The sequence below is a fragment of the Limanda limanda genome, chromosome 17 (assembly GCF_963576545.1).
Source record: "Limanda limanda chromosome 17, fLimLim1.1, whole genome shotgun sequence".
Taxonomy (NCBI): domain Eukaryota; kingdom Metazoa; phylum Chordata; class Actinopteri; order Pleuronectiformes; family Pleuronectidae; genus Limanda; species Limanda limanda.
The window spans coordinates 21,900,758-21,918,964 of NC_083652.1; the positions used below are offsets into that span (position 1 = coordinate 21,900,758).

The 18,207-nt window shown below is 49.9% G+C and overlaps 2 protein-coding genes across 2 annotated transcripts; both read right to left on the reverse strand.

Moving 5' to 3' along the window:
* Positions 1-242: 242 nt before the first annotated feature.
* Positions 243-7,147, reverse strand: nlk1 (nemo-like kinase, type 1). Its single transcript, XM_061090025.1, has 12 exons — positions 6,914-7,147; positions 6,010-6,393; positions 4,700-4,829; positions 4,540-4,595; positions 4,031-4,137; positions 3,587-3,672; positions 3,088-3,297; positions 2,912-3,013; positions 2,592-2,678; positions 2,269-2,467; positions 1,699-1,792; positions 243-1,321 (listed from the first exon to the last, which is right to left on the reverse strand). Exons 2-12 carry the CDS (start codon positions 6,288-6,290, stop codon positions 1,273-1,275), a joined length of 1,401 nt encoding a protein of 466 aa, XP_060946008.1. The 5' UTR covers positions 6,291-6,393; positions 6,914-7,147; the 3' UTR covers positions 243-1,272.
* Positions 7,148-8,989: 1,842 nt separating this feature from the next.
* LOC133022765 (myc-associated zinc finger protein) lies at positions 8,990-18,187 on the reverse strand. Its single transcript, XM_061089658.1, has 8 exons — positions 17,445-18,187; positions 16,142-16,286; positions 12,791-13,173; positions 12,022-12,272; positions 11,656-11,719; positions 11,400-11,571; positions 9,959-10,369; positions 8,990-9,697 (listed from the first exon to the last, which is right to left on the reverse strand). The coding sequence occupies exons 1-7, from the start codon at positions 17,475-17,477 to the stop codon at positions 10,041-10,043; spliced, it is 1,377 nt and encodes a 458-aa protein (XP_060945641.1). The 5' UTR covers positions 17,478-18,187; the 3' UTR covers positions 8,990-9,697; positions 9,959-10,040.
* Between the last annotated feature and the right edge of the window lie 20 nt (positions 18,188-18,207).

Consider the following 18,207-nt stretch of genomic DNA (forward strand, 5'->3'; position numbering starts at 1 on the left):
TGACAGAGGATCTGACTCCGTTCATCTCTGATGGACACTGGTCCTCACACGTCACCTGAGCCTGGAACTGAACAGGAAGTGAAACCATGAAGCAAAGGGAAGCAGCAGCATTCTGAGGAGCGGGGGGGCCAGAGAGGGGGAGCGAGCACAAGGTCAAAGAATCCAGAGGAATGGTGGAAAATATGTGATGGAAGGGGGGGGGGGGGGGGGTCGTCACTCTGGAGATATGCACCCCCGGGTCCTCAGCCTTCAGTTTGTGGTCCTCCAGAGTTTGAGGTAACCCAGGGCGACCGGGTGGAGACTCACACTCTTCAACAGACACGCAATAAATTAAGAAATTTACACAAAAAGATAAATCATCGCCGCTGTCACTTCCTCCTCCTCTCCGCTGGTGGTCAGCAGGAAACGTGACACGTGGGGGGGAGGTCACGTGATTCCATCATCCATGACCAGAAGAAAATAAAGCCAAACATTTGACGTTTTTGGCAAAACACAGTTTGAGAGAATTAAAACACAAATTGCGAAATAAAAGCTTGCTTGTTAAAAAACTGTGGAATGAATTCCTGTTTCCTACACGTGCGTGTGTGTGTGTGTGTGTGTCTGTGTGTTTGTGTGTTTGTGTGAGAGACACCAACACACTCTTATCTCTCTCTGCTGAATGTGTCTAATAAAAACACTGATTCAGGACCAAAAGTCGCCGTGAGGAAAACGATGAGAAGAATCTGGAGCTGTGGTTGGAACCTGCTACATCCGTTAAGTTGCATCGTTGCCGCTGTGCGCGTGCACGCCGGCGCCGGGGGGGGGGGGAACGACACACAGTGAGTGATGTGTTCAGGTGCAGTGTCCTCCCCATGAGTCGGCTTCCTGCGTGGTCTTTACACTGACCTGCACGGCGCTGGAATGACTTCAAAAAAAACTAAAAAACAAAAGATCAACTAAGCAACAATTCTACCAAACAATTCAAATAATTATTCCTTAACGAGCGGTACCGAGGTTCAGTTCTCTTCCTCTTTCTTCTTCCTCCGGAACTTTCCAGCAGCACTTTTTAAAAAAATCCATTTTTCTTCTCCAGCACCGGAAACACGGTGAGTTCAACACTCGTTTTCAAATTCAGGGAAAACATTATGGAGGATTTTCAGGAGGTGGTTCGGCCGTTTTCTCCTCCACATCTCGGCAGATTAACAAATATTTGTTTTAAAGAGGGGCGGGGGGGGGAATGGAATCTTTTCTCAAACTGCCGGCGCCGCCTCCGAAGCCGAAGAAGAGCGGCGCTCATCTCTCCTCCTTCCTGGACACCTTGGACGAGTGCCACGCCGTCGACCTGGAACACAAACACGTTCACAAACACTTTCAATGGAAATCTGTTGTTTATGATACAAACATAAACAGTTTGAATCGTAAACTTCCTCAGATGTAAAGATATTTATACAGCCAGTCATAAAATATATTCAAAGCTGAAGCGCGTGATTGGACAGCTTTTATTTCTTCCTCTTTATCGTGTTCAAATGTCAATATTTATATTTAAATGAGAACTTTCACAAAATCTCCTCGTTTACTTTGAGGTTATTTAATAATGAATTTAATGGAGATGCTCGGGTGGACGAAGAGGTTCAGCAGGTTTTACAATATCAGGGAATGAGTTCGAATCCAGCAGAGATCGTAGCAGTGAGAGCAGCAGAAGGAGGCGGAGCTCGTTACCTGATGAAGGTCTTGAAGGCGGCGCTCTGAGGGTTGATGCACAGCGGCACACGTTTGCCCTGCTGGTGCTCCGTGATGAAGCGGTGGATTAACTCTGGTGTTTGGGAGAGAAGAGGAAGAAGAGCGTCACACACAGACGATGAAGAGGTGACTCACTGAACTTCAGCTGCTTCAAACTCATACTGGGATGTTCCTGACGAGCTGGTTTCTGTTTGACGTGAGGACGAAGTCTTTAAATCAGTTCTACTGATGAAGTGTTTCACTAAATTTCAGTCAGACTGTATTTTCATAAATATATTTTACACTTATACTTCTGTGAACCTGAGAGACTTTAGCGAAAACATTTCATGAACCAAACATTTCATCCAAATGAGCAACGAGATTTGAACTCGTTTGAATTTGTCTCTTTACATGAGGCTTCTGGTCACATTGGAGCATCATGATAAATAAAGTGTATAAGATTAATTTAGACTCCATGTTTGTCTCCTACTGATGAGGATTTGATTCTGTATAAACACTCCCTCTGACCATGAACCATATGATGCGAGTTCATCCTGAGGACACTCGTACCTTTCCCCTGCCACACGGACAGCAGACTGTTCTCGTAGCTGTGGCTGAACGGCCGCTCGGCGACCGGCTCAAAGTCTCGTGTGTAGACTCGTCCGCTGGGAACCGAGTAGCAGCACTGACACATGCAGGTGTGGTAACGCAGACGCCCTTCGTCCAGGTACGGGTGCGAGAGGGCGTCGCTGCCGGAAATCCTTTTAGCCTGGAGAGGGAGAGAGAGAGAGAGAGAGGTTTGAGTGGATGAGAGGAGAACTGATCCAGAAGCAGTTTCCTCAGGTTCAGCTCATGTTCTCACTGGAGCCGGTGACGCTGTGGCGTGAACTCACCGGATCAAAGACCAGCATGCGGCAGAGCAGGTGCACGGCCTCGTGCGTGGCGCCGTCCGACAGCATGTAGAGCACGGAGAGCGACGGCTGAGGAGCAACACAACACATTCTGTCATCTGATGGATTCAACACTTTCTGTTGTTCATGCAAAATACTTTTTCTCATTTTCCTTGTTGAGCAGCGCGAGACGTGAAGGAGGCCGAGGTCAGAAATCTGTTTCTTGAACAGGATGTAATGTTTCATGTTTTCATCAACACGACGCCTCGGAGGATGAATCGTGTCTGAGGAGACAAACTGTGCGTGAGCAGACCAGCACGTACCGGTTTGTGCGGCCCCCTCAGGATGTGGGCTCTGGCTCCTTCACAGGCTGAGGCCAGGGCCGACAGGGGGGGGGTGCCCAGCAGGTCGGTGATCAGGTCCAGCTGGTGAGAGGAGAGCACGTCAGACACAAGGCACCACAGAGCAGCTGACGGACGGAACCTGGACCTGCTCTCACCTGCTGGATCGGGCTCTGGGCCTGGAAGAGGATGCGTCGGCCCAGCAGCTCGGCGAAGATGCATCCGACCGACCAGACGTCGATGGCCGAGCCGTAGTGCCGGCAGCCCATCAGCACCTCGGGCGCTCGGTAGTACTGAGTCACCACCTCCTGCGTCATGTGACGGGACGGGTCGGGCTCCTCCACGCGGGCTAACCCGAAGTCACAGATCTGACCAGGGACAAAATGAAGTTAACGACGACCAGTCATCCAGGACATCCTGCCGAGTGGCAAACTGAATATCACAACACGATGAGGGACAAGAAACTCTGGTTTTTCTGACTCCTCACAAATCTTTAATTTCCACAAAAAAGTATTTGGACTCTAAACAATACGAAGAGAACATTTGTCAGTTTGTGATGTAAAAGAAAACATCTCATTCTCAGCTGGTCGGCCTCTCTCTATTCATTTAGAGACAGAGAGTTGGGTTTCTAAACCCAGAGACAGGTGGGAGGTTTACCTTGAGCAGACAGTTGCTGTTGACCAGCAGGTTGCCAGGTTTGATGTCCCTGTGCAGGATCCCAGCCGAGTGCAGATACTTCAAACCTGAACGAGAGCACAAGCGTCAACTCTCTGTCTCCGGCTGAGCGCTCACGTCTCAGAGAGGCCCCGCCCACACCGACACGTTCGTTTCAATCTGAAACCACCTCCTCATCACGGATGACCTACTGTCAGGAGCTGCTCCACCTCATCCTCACTGTAGGTTCTGGAACTAAGCAACCAATCAGAGTAGACAATCTACTTCCTGTTTGCGCCTCGTGACCAGCGTCAGGAAAGGTCATGTGACAAGGGTTATTTGTGGGTTATTTCTGATTCACAGCTACAAGAGAACAGAGGTGGATTTAGTTTGAAACTGAAGGTGTTGGTGTGGACCTCGCTGTGAAGGAACCGAGGAGCTGCTCACCTCGGAGGATCTGGTAGAGGAAGACCTTGATGTGGTCGGTGGTGAGAGGCTGAGGAGACACGATGACTTTGTGGAGGTCGCTCTGCATCAGCTCTGTGATCACGTAGCTGCGGGCGGTGCAGTCAAGGAAAAATGAAAAGCTCACACGTGGACGGACGTCCGCCCACACGAGCACGAAGCTCCTCCAGCACGAAGCTTCAGCTTGAGTCAGAGCAGCTTCTCACGACTAGAACCACAGAATCAGGGTTTCACCTCAACTACCTGAAGTGTTCACCAGTGGTGGACCTGAGGTCTGCAGGGAGGAGCTGGATTTAGAGACCAGAAGCTAAATTCAGATAAAATGAGGACATAAGAGACGAGTAGTGAAGAGAAACTGGGACAGACGCTGTGTGGATGTGTTTGTAATGAGTGAGGAGACACGCTGCTGGTCATCATGTGGGAACAGAACTAAAGGCTGTGATCAGACACCTGGACGTCTGATTGGTGGTTTGGTTTATGAACAAGGATACATTTCCTCGAAGCAGTCGATCTGCGGAGGCTGCAGAATATCCAGAGCGGACAGAACCTGTTTGAACAGAGAAAGACAAACACAGATAAACATGTTTCTTCCAAACCCTCTCGTCAACAAATCCACGTTCCCTCTCGGCCCCGGGTCGGTCCTGCTCTCACGTTGTCGTGTTTGAAGAAGCACAGCATGCGCAGCTCCCTGAAGACCCTCTTACAGGAGACCAGGTTCTGGAAGACGTTGGGCATCTTCTTCAGAGCCACTTTGCGCCCGTCACGTGGATCAGTCACCGACCTGCAGGACGGGAAGAACCACGGGTTGAGTCCCGAGCTCGTGGTCGAGTGGCGACAACACAACGAGCTCCTGAACAACACAACCGGTTAAACTAGTTCATCTGACACAATCTCATTTGTATTTATCATTTAAGATGTAAAACATTGTCTCGTTCCAGCGTCTCTGTTTTTATTTTTTTTTATATTTTTGTTTATTGGAAGTAGTTTCACGAGATACAACAATATAACAGGGAATACTTCCATCTTACATTTTTCCCCATCTTTTTATCCCTCCCACATTCCCATCCCCAGCACCCATAACAAACCTATAAACACGAAAAAACAACCAAATATAAAAATAAATAAATAAAATAAAATAAATAATTTAAGGGGAAGGGTGAATTGTTATTAAAAATAAAATAAATGGGGGCTAGGGGGAGGCTCAGTCATCTCCATAACGCAGAGATGTCAAAGACTCAATATGACTTAAGAGAGGTCTCCAAGTCTTTTCAAATGAATTTAAGGAACCATTCAGGGAAAATCTAAGCTTTTCAAGACTCACGAACAGTAAAACTTCTTCAACCCACCTACTGTGAGATGGGGGTTGAGGGTGTTTCCATTTAAAGAGTATAAGGCGTCTCTGTTTTTAGATTCATCATTAAACTGACTCTTCTACTTTGAATTCTGGGAACTTCTGGATATTTTAGCCATTTTCTGCCATTTTCAGTCAATTGAAAAACTAATAAAAAGAAAATAAAGATCATTAATCTCAGTCTTGTCATGAAGCAGGACGGTGGACAGTGGTTCTGTGTGGGAGGAGAATCCCTCACATGTGAGGTTTCTCCTTTTTACAGTCTTACTCTAGTCGAGGGTTAAGAATAGTTGAATGAATTAACTTCTGAGGTAGTGTGCAGATTATGACCTAAACAACGAGGTTATGTTTCCAAACCAGGACATTTTCTATCACTTTCTTTAGCATTTTCCCTGATGTCAGGAGAATAGTTCCTTGGTCTTGATGGGATTAATCAGACATATTGACAGGACTGATATGAATGAGCAGTTGGGCCTTGGTGGAGGTTCGAGCTCTGGAGGGTTTTATATCGGATTCATTTCACTGAGGAACAATGAGGTTTAGAATGGGAGACACAGGGAGTGTGATGGGGGGGGGGGGGCACAGGTCATGTCCTCGCTGAGGTTCTTACCACACGACACCGAAGGCTCCATATCCGATGGGTCGGTCGGGCTCCATCTCTGCCGGGCTGGGCACCTCGCTGGCCGGGTTGCTGTAGGGCTGAGGCACCGCCGCTCCTCCGCCGGCGCTGCCCCCCAGGGCCGTGGGGTGCCTGGGGGTCCCGGCCGGGGCCGAGGGGCCGCTGAGGCCCGTGGAGCCCGGGGCTCCGCAGGACGAGTTCACGCAGAAGTACTTGTGGCCCAGCTCGGAGCCCGGGAACAGGTCCTGGCGGCCGGCGCCGTGGAACGCCATCCTCCCCCGGAACACTCCGCTTCGCCCGGCGGCACCAAGCTGCTGCTGCGCGGCTAAGCTCGGAGGAAACACGGCCCTTCAGTCCGCATCACCCGGTTCCATCCTGTGGGGACACGACGAGTTAACACCGGGGAAGAGCACCGCTGAGCCCGGGGCCGAGCAGCCGGACCGAGGCTCCTCTCTCCGGAACAAACACGTTACAGACCCCCCGGATGGACTCACTCTCCCCGGGCTGAGGCACCTCCGCCCCGGGGAGAGTGGGTCGCTCACCTGGTGAGTTAGCGGAGCTGCTCGGTCACTGGACCCGCGGCTAGCGAGCGGCAGCGACGGCTCCACGGAGAGAACCCGACCTCCACCCGGCGGAGCAGCTCCGGCTCCCCGGCTGCAGGGGACCAGAGTCCGGCCTCGACAACCAGCACCAACCCGGCCGGGACTTAATCAGTGAAATGTTGCTGTTCAGCCGGAAGTCGGGTTAGCTCCGTGCTAACCAGCTGTTCATGCTAACAGGCTGACCCACATACACCCGCTCGCTCCCGAACCCGAACCCTTCAGACCCGAACCCGAACCCGACGCGTTCCACACACAATCACTTTATCACTGATTCATATGAAACTCTTACAAACCGAGAGCGGGTCGATCAGCGACGGTTCTGCAGGGAAACAGCCCGAGATGAGCTCCTGCCTCCGGCTCCGTGAGCTAACCGGGTCGGTAGCTAGCAGCTAGCTGGCCATCCCGTCGATAACCCGGCGCAGCAGCGTCACAGACCGGCGGGCACAGACTCGACCGACGGTCCGTCCACCGGCGGCTCGGAGCTCAGCGTTAATCCAGGAGAAGGATTTGAGGAAGCTCTTCCTGCAGCAGCGGCTACAGCTAGCGGGTTAGCCGGGGAGGAGGAGCCGTGAGCCGGGTGGGGGAGGGTCGAGGCTCCGCTGTAAACAAAGCTAACGCTCGTTAGCTGATGCTGCTACTGATGCTGCTACTGATGCTGCTGCTGCGGCCCCCAGGGGCACATCTCCTCTCCTGCTGACCCCAGGGGCCACAGGCTCCTCTACTGCTGACCCCAGGGGCCACATCTCCTCTACTGCTGACCCAAAGGGCCACAGGCTCCTCTCCTGCTGACCCCAGGGGCCACAAGCTCCTCTCCTGCTGACCCCAGGGGCCACTGCTCCTCTACTGCTGACCCCAGGGGCCACTGCTCCTCTACTGCTGACCCCAGGGGCCACATCTCCTCTACTGCTGACCCCTGGGGCCTCTGGCTCCTCTACTGCTGACCCCAGGGGCCACTGCTCCTCTACTGCTGACCCCAGGGGCCACATCTCCTCTACTGATGACCCCAGGGGCCACATCTCCTCTACTGCTGACCCCAGGGGCCCCAGGCTCCTCTACTGCTGACCCCAGGGGCCACAGGCTCCTCTACTGCTGACCCCAGGGCCCACAGGCTCCTCTACTGCTGACCCCAGGGGCCACAAGCTCCTCTACTGCTGACCCCAGGGGCCACAGGCTCCTCTACTGCTGACCCCAGGGGCCACAAGCTCCTCTACTGCTGACCCCAGGGGCCACAGGCTCCTCTCCTGCTGACCCCAGGGGCCACAAGCTCCTCTACTGCTGACCCCAGGGGCCACAGGCTCCTCTCCTGCTGACCCCAGGGGCCACAAGCTCCTCTACTGCTGACCCGAGGGGCCACATCTCCTCTACTGCTGATCCCAGGGGCCACATCTCCTCTACTGCTGACCCCAGGGGCCACATCTCCTCTACTGCTGACCCCAGGGGCCACAGGCTCCTCTACTGCTGACCCCAGGGGCCCCACAGCCCCAGGTTGACCTCTTCTCAGTTGGGGCCCTTGCTCTCGTCAAGGTCCTCTTTTATTTTATTAGTGGCTCTTTTGTAAAGTGTTTTTATTAAACCTGTTTATTCTTGGTCCTGATGTTTACTCTGAAAATATTATCAATCATTTCAATTAGATCATTTTCTTTAATAATCAAATAATTAAGTATAAAAAGTCAAAGGAGAGAAAAACATGTGTAGACGTTCAGATCATGAGTGAAAAATCTGATATTAAAATGATTCATGTACATTAACTGAGAAAACTCTTAATGACAGAAACACAACATTCATATGTTTTATGATTAATACTCATGTTAATAAGAAATTAATGGTAAATAATAGTGAATGGCAATCAGGTAACAGAATATATATTATTTCTGTTTTATATTTTTCAATTTCCTTGTGTTAACATTCAGTGTTTAACTAAAGTTAACATGTGAACATTAGAAGAAAGTGTATCCAGAGTCCTGAACCTGAACCGGACTTTTCGGACCGAATTTCTCAGGATTAATCAATAATCATAACAGTGGCCAATTAAGTTATGTCATCAATTATTGAGCCAATCACTTCATCTGTAGAGGTGCTGACACAGTGACCTTGTATCTTGTCATTACTTTGATATGAGTACTTGTGTAGCGGCTGCTCAGTTTTAATTTATACACAAAGAACAAACCAGAGAAGAATCCCAGGACGGAGACAAATCTCAGCTTTTCTATGTAAATCTGTGAATCTGAAAGTAACTAGATACCGAAGCTGTTACTCAGTTACTGTAAATGTAACAGAGTTAAATTTAAAGTTCTGCTTCGGTGTCTGGTAACTTTCCTCTGACATGAGGATAAAGTACACAACCACTCACACACACACACACACATGAAGATCGTCTCATTGTTAATCCACACATGCATTTTACTGCTTTGTAATACAGGAGCAACCAGGCCGATGCATCAAATACAATCAATATGCACGTGTCACCAAGTCGCTACAAAGTACAGTTACAAATCATCCAGAGACGAACAAAGATCCTCTGAAGCACAGAGGTTCCACACGGTCAGTGTTCATCGGGACATTTCACAAACGCTGAGGACTTCATCAGCTCTAGAAAAGTGTTTGTACACGACGTCCTCCTGAAACTCGCTGCTCCGCCCGATGGGACCGAGGCCACCGGGAGACATGACGAATAATAAATTAGAGAAGACATGTCGTCGAGGTCCTCGGGTCGGTTTCCTCTTCACAACCAAACACTGAGTTCATGGAATATAAAAGATGTAAAAACAACAAACAACTTTACAAAAGCATGACGGGCTGTGCAGGTCGGGTAGAAACCAAAGCGACGACGTGATGACCGATAGAAATATTAAACTGCGAAGCAAAGTGGATAAAAATACACATTTCTCCTGGTTCTGTCCTCTTTGATCCGACCTCTGTTGTGGATCAGGATCTGAGGTGGATCAGGATCTGTTGTGGATCAGGATCTGTTGTGGATCAGGATCTGTTGTGGATCAGGATCTGTTGTGGATCAGGATCTGAGGTGGACAGTTCTGGGACGCGTGTCGGAGTGAGACGTCCCGTCAGCGGACGGAGATCTGCAAAGAGAAAACAAAGAGACTGAACATCTGTTAACGAGCAGCTCTTCATCTGGAGCTCAGGATCCAGGGCTGGAAATAAAGATGGAAGGCGGCTCGATAGCTTGATCGCCCCCTGGTGGCTGGCTGCAGGACAGGTTATAAACCCCGCCTCCTCCATGTTAGCAGAAAAAACCCCTCGTCCAAAAGAACCCAAAGAAAGAAATAGAGTTACGTCTCTAATATAAATAAACGAGAGGATAAACGACATGTTCCTCTCACCTGGTTTGGCGGCTGTAGTTCCAGTCCTCTCCTCTGGGTGTCCTCAGAGGAGAGGCCCCCCCCCCCCGGCCCTCGCAGCGTGCTAGCTGTGAGGCGGGGGGGCGATACCGGAGCAGTCAGTGACCAGCAGTCCCACGGTGCTGGCAGCGCTGGTCACTGTGACCGCCACGCTGGTGCTGCCCACGGCGCCCGAGCCCGGCGGGTCAGAGCCGGGGTCGCCCTGGCTGGCGTGAGTGCCCATGTGACCCTGGAGCTGCGTGGTCGTCTTGCACTGCACGCCGCACAGCTGGCAGAGCAGCACCCCCCCGGCCCCGGTGCCACCAAACCCCCCCCTCGCCCCGCCACTGTCCTTCCACTCCTGACCGTGGTGCTTCTGAGCGTGGACACGGAGGTAGGTGAGGGTGGTGAAGCCTGGAAAACACACACACACACACACACACACACACACACACAGACACACACGTTTTTTTAACCTAAGTTTAGTTCTGATCGTTCTTTTTAAGATCCAAGATATTTATTGTAATTTTTGTGAATTTGTGATTTTCTCATTTTGAGGTAGATTTAAGCTTTATTTTGAAAATCCACCGGCGACTCCAGTTCTGCCACATGACTCAACATTAGGGACGGGAATCGGCAGGGACCTCCCGATACGATACTATCACGATACTTAGGTGGCGATACGATATGTATTGCGATTCTGTGGGTATTGCGATTCGATATTACGATTTCCTGGGATTTTTTTTGGTTATTTTTTTTTTTTAAATACTGGACCATGGAAAAATGTTGAATTATACCTTCAAATACAACAGTCAAATTAAATTAGAGCTTTACCAGTTTTATTTCAAATATTAACATTAACTTAATGACTGCCGGGCAGCCAATAGAGAAAATAAATAAAAATATGCCCTATTATTGTATAGCCCCTGTCAACTGCACACAAACTGACAGATTAAAAAATGTATGCCACCTAGGCAACTTTTAAACAATAAATAAAAGGTAAATTAAATAGAATGAATAAAAGTTTACTTAAAATATAAACTTTTAAATAAACAAAAAGTAGGCTATTGTTGTTTGCATGTAGGCGATGCAAAGCTAGTGTTTGGGTGTGTTTAGATTCTTGTGCAAAAACAAGAGCTGGTCAACATGCTCTGGGGTGATGTTGCTCTTCCAATATATCCCCCCCGGTATAACCAATAAATATGTTCTAAAAAAAATCGATTATGGAGGCAGCATGGCGATTTAAAATCGGGATTCACAAGAATCGTGATTTGTAACTGAATCGATTTTTCCCCCCATCCCTAGTCAACATTGGTTAAATATATCGTCGAGAAAACTAAAGAATAATGTGAATGTGAACCAGGTCAGCAGGTGTGAACCGGGTGTGAAGCAGCTGTGAACCAGGGGTGAACCGGATGTGAACCAGGTGTGAGCGCCGACTCACTGCGGTTGCACAGGTGGCAGGCGTGGTGCTGTGATTGGTTGTGGACCCTCATGTGGTCGGTGATGTAAGCGGCCGACAGCAGCTTCCCACAGATGTGACACGGAACCTTCTCCTCGTGACGGATCAGATGAGCCCGGAGACGATCCCGCGTGGCGAACGCTGACGTGCACGTCTGCGGGAAACAAAGACACACATGCACAGTTATGTACACACACACACACACACACAGGCTGAACAGCGGGGGGGAGGATGTTACCGTGCACTTGAACGGTCGCTCTGTGGAGTGAACCTGTCGAACGTGACTGTTGAGGTGGTCCGGTCTGAAAAATACACAAAACAACACAAAGAGTCGTCAACACAAGAATTCATGTATCACACAGAATTAATTTTCCGTCTGTTTGAATTTGTGTTAATCAAACAACCTGTGATTCAGATTCTTGTTCCAAAGTCTTACACATTTAGTTAGTTTTTAATTGATTTTTAATTTGGGCTTTTTTTTTAAGTTAATCGTCAGAGCATCAACGGCTCCTCCCACACAACCACATGGTTTTTAAACTCATCACTATGGTTACGCCTGACAGAGTGTATAATAAACTTTCCCCAGGCGTCCCCACAGGTTTACCTGGAGAAGGCCTTGGCGCAGTGCGGGCAGATGTAGGGTTTCTCCACGGCGCCCTGGTGCGAGCGCACGTGGTAACTCATGCGGTCCTTCCTCTTGAAGCGCTGCTGGCAGATGGGGCAGCAGTACGGCTTCTCGTCAGAGTGCGACAGGCGGTGGCGGTTCAGGTGGTACACGTCTCGGAAGGCCTTCCCACAAGCCTCGCACGCGTGGTTCTTCCTCACCTGGTTGGTGCCGGGGGGGGGGTGAGGACTCTGGGGACGAGACGGAGAGAGGACGAGTCAAACACCTCTGAGGAGGAACTTCATGATAACAGCAAAGTGTGAGGATACAAGTCAACACACGGACCAGGGCTTCATGTTCACTTTAAGACTTCTTAAGACCATAATGATCGCATTTTAAATTTCAACGTAATTAAGAGCTAGTTTATAACACGTGAACATATCGAAGTTTAAGAGCTAAAGTTCCAAAGCTTGAATATCAGACGTTTTAAGACACGATTTGAAGCTCGTGTGCGATGATATAAAGATGAACAAATAATCAGAATAAAACCTGATGAACAAGTGGGCGGAGCACGACAATAACACTGTGCATGTACGTGCATGATGTCACCGGGACGAGTCTGTCTTAAGGGAAGAGGAGGAGACGTGGTGACATTATGTTAATGAGGAGGGGCGGGGCCTAAACCAGGGCAGGAAATTGAATCGTGAATAAACAACCAGATGACTTGAACTTGAACCCGGGTCGTCCTGGACCCTGGATGTTTCCTCACCTGCTCCATGGACCCGACCACAACAACAGCTGCCTGGATGGGTTGAGGCGGTGCTGCCATGGTTACGGTTGCTGGGGCGATGGACACAGAGAGGGGCAGGCTCTCCTGGTTGGCGTGCAGGCCGGGCTGGGGGAGGGTGGCGGTGGCAGCGGTGGGGGGAGGGGGGACAGGCGGCTGCATGGGCAGGGTGAGCTGGAGGAGGGAGAGCGGAACCGTCTGCTTCTCCACCCTCCCCCCCCCCTCCTTCTCACGGGTGGCGCCGCCCTTCATCCTGATGCCCGTGTGCACCGACTGGTGGCGCCGCAGGTTGTAGCTGTTCTTGAACTCCTTGTTGCAGGTGGAGCAGATGTGGGCCGGGCGGCTCGGCCTCACGAGCGGCTTGACTGAGGGACAGAGGAGCATCAGAACCTGATCCACTCAGACCATCACACACGGGTCCAAGTGGATCCTGATCCACTCAGAACATCACACACGGGTCCAACTGGATCCTGATCGACTCAGAACATCACACACGGGTCCAAGTGGATCCTGATCCACTCAGAACACCACACACGGGTCCAACTGGATCCTGATCCACTCAGAACATCACACACGGGTCCAAGTGGATCCTGATCCACTCAGAACATCACACATGGGTCCAACCGGATCCTGATCCACTGAGAACATCACATACGAGTCCAAGTGGAACCTGTTCCACTCAGAACATCACATACGAGTCCAACTGGATCCCGATCCACTCAGAACATCACACACGGGTCCAACTGGATCCCGATCCACTCAGAACATCACACATGGGTCCAACTGGATCCTGATTCACTCAGACCATCACACAGGGGTCTAACTGGATCCTGATCCACTCAGAACATAACACACGGGTCCAACTGGATCCTGATCCACTCAGAACATCACACACGGGTCCAAGTGGATCCTGATCCACTCAGAACATCACACACGGGTCCAACTGGATCCTGATCCACTCAGAACATCACACACGGGTCCAAGTGGATCCTGATCCACTCAGAACATCACACACGGGTCCAAGTGGATCCTGATCCACTCAGAACATCACACACGGGTCCAAGTGGATCCTGATCCACTCAGAACATCACACACGGGTCCAACTGGATCCTGATCCACTCAGAACATCACACAGGGGTCCAAGTGGATCCTGATCCACTCAGAACATCACACACGGGTCCAAGTGGATCCTGATCCACTCAGAACATCACACACGGGTCCAACTGGATCCTGATCCACTCAGAACATCACACACGGGTCCAAGTGGATCCTGATCCACTCAGAACATCACACACGGGTCCAAGTGGATCCTGATCCACTCAGAACATCACACACGGGTCCAAGTGGATCCTGATCCACTCAGAACATCACACACGGGTCCAAGTGGATCCTGATCCACTCAGAACCTCACACACGGGTCCAAGTGGATCCTGATCCACTTGGACCCGTGTGTGAGGTTCTGAGTGGATCCTGATCCACTCAGAACATCACACACGAGTCCAAGTGGATCCTGATCCACTCAGAACATCACACACGGGTCCAAGTGGATCCTGATTCACTCATAACATCACACACGGGTCCAAGTGGATCCTGATCCACTCATAACATCACACACGGGTCCAAGTGGATCCTGATCCACTCAGAACATCACACACGGGTCCAAGTTGGATCCTGATCCACTCAGAACATCACACACGGGTCCAACTGGATCCTGATCAGCTCAGAACATCACACACGGGTCCAACTGGATCCTGATCCACTCAGAACATCACACACGGGTCCAACTGGATCCTGATCCACTCAGAACATCACACACGGGTCCAAGTGGATCCTGTTCCACTCAGAACATCACACACGGGTCTAACTGGATCCTGATCCACTCAGAACATAACACACGGGTCCAACTGGATCCTGATCCACTCAGAACATCACACACGGGTCCAACTGGATCCTGATCAGCTCCGAACATCACACACGGGTCCAACTGGATCCTGATCCACTCAGAACATCACACACGGGTCCAACTGGATCCTGATCCACTCAGAACATCACACACGGGTCCAAGTGGATCCTGTTCCACTCAGAACATCACACACGGGTCTAACTGGATCCTGATCCACTCAGAACATAACACACGGGTCCAACTGGATCCTGATCCACTCAGAACATCACACACAGGTCCAACTGGATCCTGATCCACTCAGAACATCACACACGGGTCCAAGTGGATCCTGATCCACTCAGAACATCACACACGGTCCAACTGGATCCTGATCCACTCAGAACATCACACACGGGTCCAAGTGGATCCTGATCCACTCAGAACATCACACACGGGTCCAACTGGATCCTGATTCACTCAGAACATCACATACGAGTCCAAGTGGATCCTGATCCACTCAGAACATCACACACGGGTCCAAGTGGATCCTGATCCACTCAGAACATCACACACGGGTCCAAGTGGATCCTGATCCACTCAGAACATCACACACGGGTCCAACTGGATCCTGATTCACTCAGAACATCACATACGAGTCCAAGTGGATCCTGATCCACTCAGAACATCACACACGGGTCCAACTGGATCCTGATCCACTCAGAACATCACACACGGGTCCAAGTGGATCCTGATCCATTCAGAACATCACACACGGTTCCAACTGGATCCTGATCCACTCAGAACATCACACACGGGTCCAAGTGGATCCTGATCCACTCAGAACATCACACACGGGTCCAAGTGGATCCTGATCCACTCAGAACATCACACACGGGTCCAAGTGGATCCAGTGGATTTTTTAGACTTTTAACAAGTCTAAAAAAGGCTTTTTGTTCATTTCATATTTTATATTATTATTAGCATCATTATGCACCATCTGCCAAAGATCAAATGTCAGTAAATACATCTTTATCTTTCTGTCTGTGAGGGTGAGATGTGCTCGGTGCTCAATCGGATCTTTTATGGTTCAATGAGCGATTAGTTGACATGAAGAAATATAATCAGTCGTCATTTCTGCCTCTTGACGAACATTTTTCTTTTCTCTTATGTGAATATATGTAAAATGTAGATTTGGGTTTTTTTTTGTTTTAGGTCGAATAATATGAGAAATGAAGATGTGAATTTCACCCAGTGAAATGTTTGTATGTTTCATTGACTGAACAATTAATCAAGTGTCAGTTTGATAAATAATAACAATAACCCAGTTGGGACCCTGGAGGCCCCTGACTCGTCCCTCCTCATGTTTCCTTCTTGATACGAGTCTGTTATTAAACAGCCCTGAGGTGTAAACAGGTCAGCTGCCCCCCCTCCCACCCCCCCCGACCTCTCACCAGGGAGCGGCTCCTCGCTCAGCGCAGCCGTGTCCACGGTGGACGGCGGCGTCACGATGTGTTCGGCAGGAGGAGTCGAGACCCTCAGCTCGGGCAGCAGCTCCGACTGGAGAGGCGTCTCCGGCTGGCTCGGAGTCGCCGGCGTCTACACAACAACACACACAACAACACACACATCAACACACACATCAACACACACAACAACACACAGTTCATCACATTCTGCTTAGTTCAGTGGATGTTTTTCTAGAGATCTTCCTCTCGTGTCAAGTTCTAAACTGTGGGAGGGCTGAAGTGTATTTGAGCCCGAGCACTGATATCAAAGGTCAGGTGAGACCCTATTGAAATTGTAAGATTATTATTATTATTATTATTCAGGCAAATGAATTGGCTTTTTGAGGGCTTTAACATGCTCAAATTCTTACCAAAATTTGCAGAAAGTTAGAAAGTGGTGAAAATTTACATATTCTGGAGGAATTTTCAATTGTGTTTATTTCTGAAAGGTGAGGAGGTTTTTATTCTGTTCATATTCTGTTCATATCCTTTTGTTGGTTCTGACCTGAAGGTTAACTGGGCCTCACTACCAGAAGTGTCAGTATCAGGTTGTGTTGCTGATATAAAACACTTTTTTTCAACAGAATAATCAACAGAAAGGAGATGTGAATGACAACTTTTTATCTTACATTGAAAATCGTGTTATTTTCTTAATTCAAGTTTAAATATTTTGTTGTATTTGTTATTTAAAGTTTGTTGTCCAACTGTAAAGTATCAAACTTCAAATACATTTCTTTGTTCAGTTCGATAACATCTTAAGAATCAATATCAGAATGGAAATGGTTAACTACATAATACCAGTAGCAAACGACAGAGTGTTAGGGCCAAAATCAAATTCAGAGATTTGTAATTCTCCATTCTTTATTCTTCTTATGAATACTGATATGACTTCACACTCGTCATGTTGCTACCATACTCTGGTAACATGACGACTCTGCTCTTTAATTAATAAAACTTAATTCCTACTGGGACCTGAATCCACATGAATCTCTGGCTCTTCTCCTCAGGTTCCTTCAGGAATCTTTAACTTGTTAAAACCTAAACTCTCCTCCAGCAGAGGCTTTGATTTCAAATGTTATTTCTGAATATTTAAGTGAAAATCCACCTGACACTTTATATCAGAGCACAGGTGGGGGCTGGGGGGTCACCTGGAGGAGACTGAGCCTAAGGTCATCTCCCCCATGACCCCATGGTGACCCCCCATCACTCCCCCCCCCTCCCCCTGAGGAGCCATGATGGAGTAACTCACCTGAAAGAGGAAGTTGCTCCAGGACGTGTCCATCCTGCCGGAGAGCAGCTCCCCGGGCAGGGGCTCACCGGGGCCGGGAGGAGAAGCTCTGTCCGCCGGGGAGAGACCCGGAGCCGCGGCCTGATGACACTTAGCTCCAGCTAATTACCACTGAGCACTTATTGTCTAAATGACTGCTCGCTTCTGTGCAGGTTTCATGATGAAATGGTTCAAACAGCCGGTCACATGCAGGTTATGAACTGTTTAAATGAAGAAAATGGAGGAAACCAGCAGCTCGTTGCTTTATTTTGCCAAATCTCCGAAAGGCCGCAGCTGCCGCTCCAGGCCTCGGCGTCGCGTACTGCTCGTCCCCGACCTACAGCGCTGCCGCTCGGCCGCGCTCCGTGGCTCCGCCTCGGTGTGTGGATCCGCGGGAGGACATCTTTCTCTTTTTTTCGGGCCCTCGCCCTCCCTCCCTCCTCGTCCTTTTCTTTTTTTATCCTTCTTCACCCCCTCGGTCCCTCTTCGCTTTAAAGGGAAGGTCCGGGCTGGAGCCTCCCTCCTCCCGGCTCGACCCGCTCCTCCTCCCGCGCGGCTGCTCGCTGCGCCGACAGATAATCACCCGACAGATCCCGAACCTTCCTCCGGACGTTACGTCCTCTCGACCCGGCTGCGACGGAGCGGTGTCCCGGTGAATCAGTCCCCGGTCCCCGGAGCGTGAGGCCGGCCGCAGCGAGCTGTCCCGCCGCTAAGATGGTGTCGAGTTCGGCTGGAACCACTTTGT

Coding starts and splice junctions, on each gene's coding strand:
- nlk1 (XM_061090025.1), bottom strand. CDS start 6,290: ATGGCGTTCCACGGCGCCGGCCGCCAGGACCTGTTCCCGGGCTCCGAG. Junction 4,138..4,539: donor ATCGACTGCTTCGAGGAAAT/GTATCCTTGTTC, acceptor CACCGCCCGCAG/CTACGTGATCACAGAGCTGA. Junction 1,793..2,268: donor GTCCGTGTGGCAGGGGAAAG/GTACGAGTGTCC, acceptor CCCAAACACCAG/AGTTAATCCACCGCTTCATC.
- LOC133022765 (XM_061089658.1), bottom strand. CDS start 17,477: ATGGACACGTCCTGGAGCAACTTCCTCTTTCAG. Junction 16,287..17,444: donor GGAGCAACTTCCTCTTTCAG/GTGAGTTACTCC, acceptor GTTGTTGTGTAG/ACGCCGGCGACTCCGAGCCA. Junction 11,572..11,655: donor AGCGACCGTTCAAGTGCACG/GTAACATCCTCC, acceptor TGTTTCCCGCAG/ACGTGCACGTCAGCGTTCGC.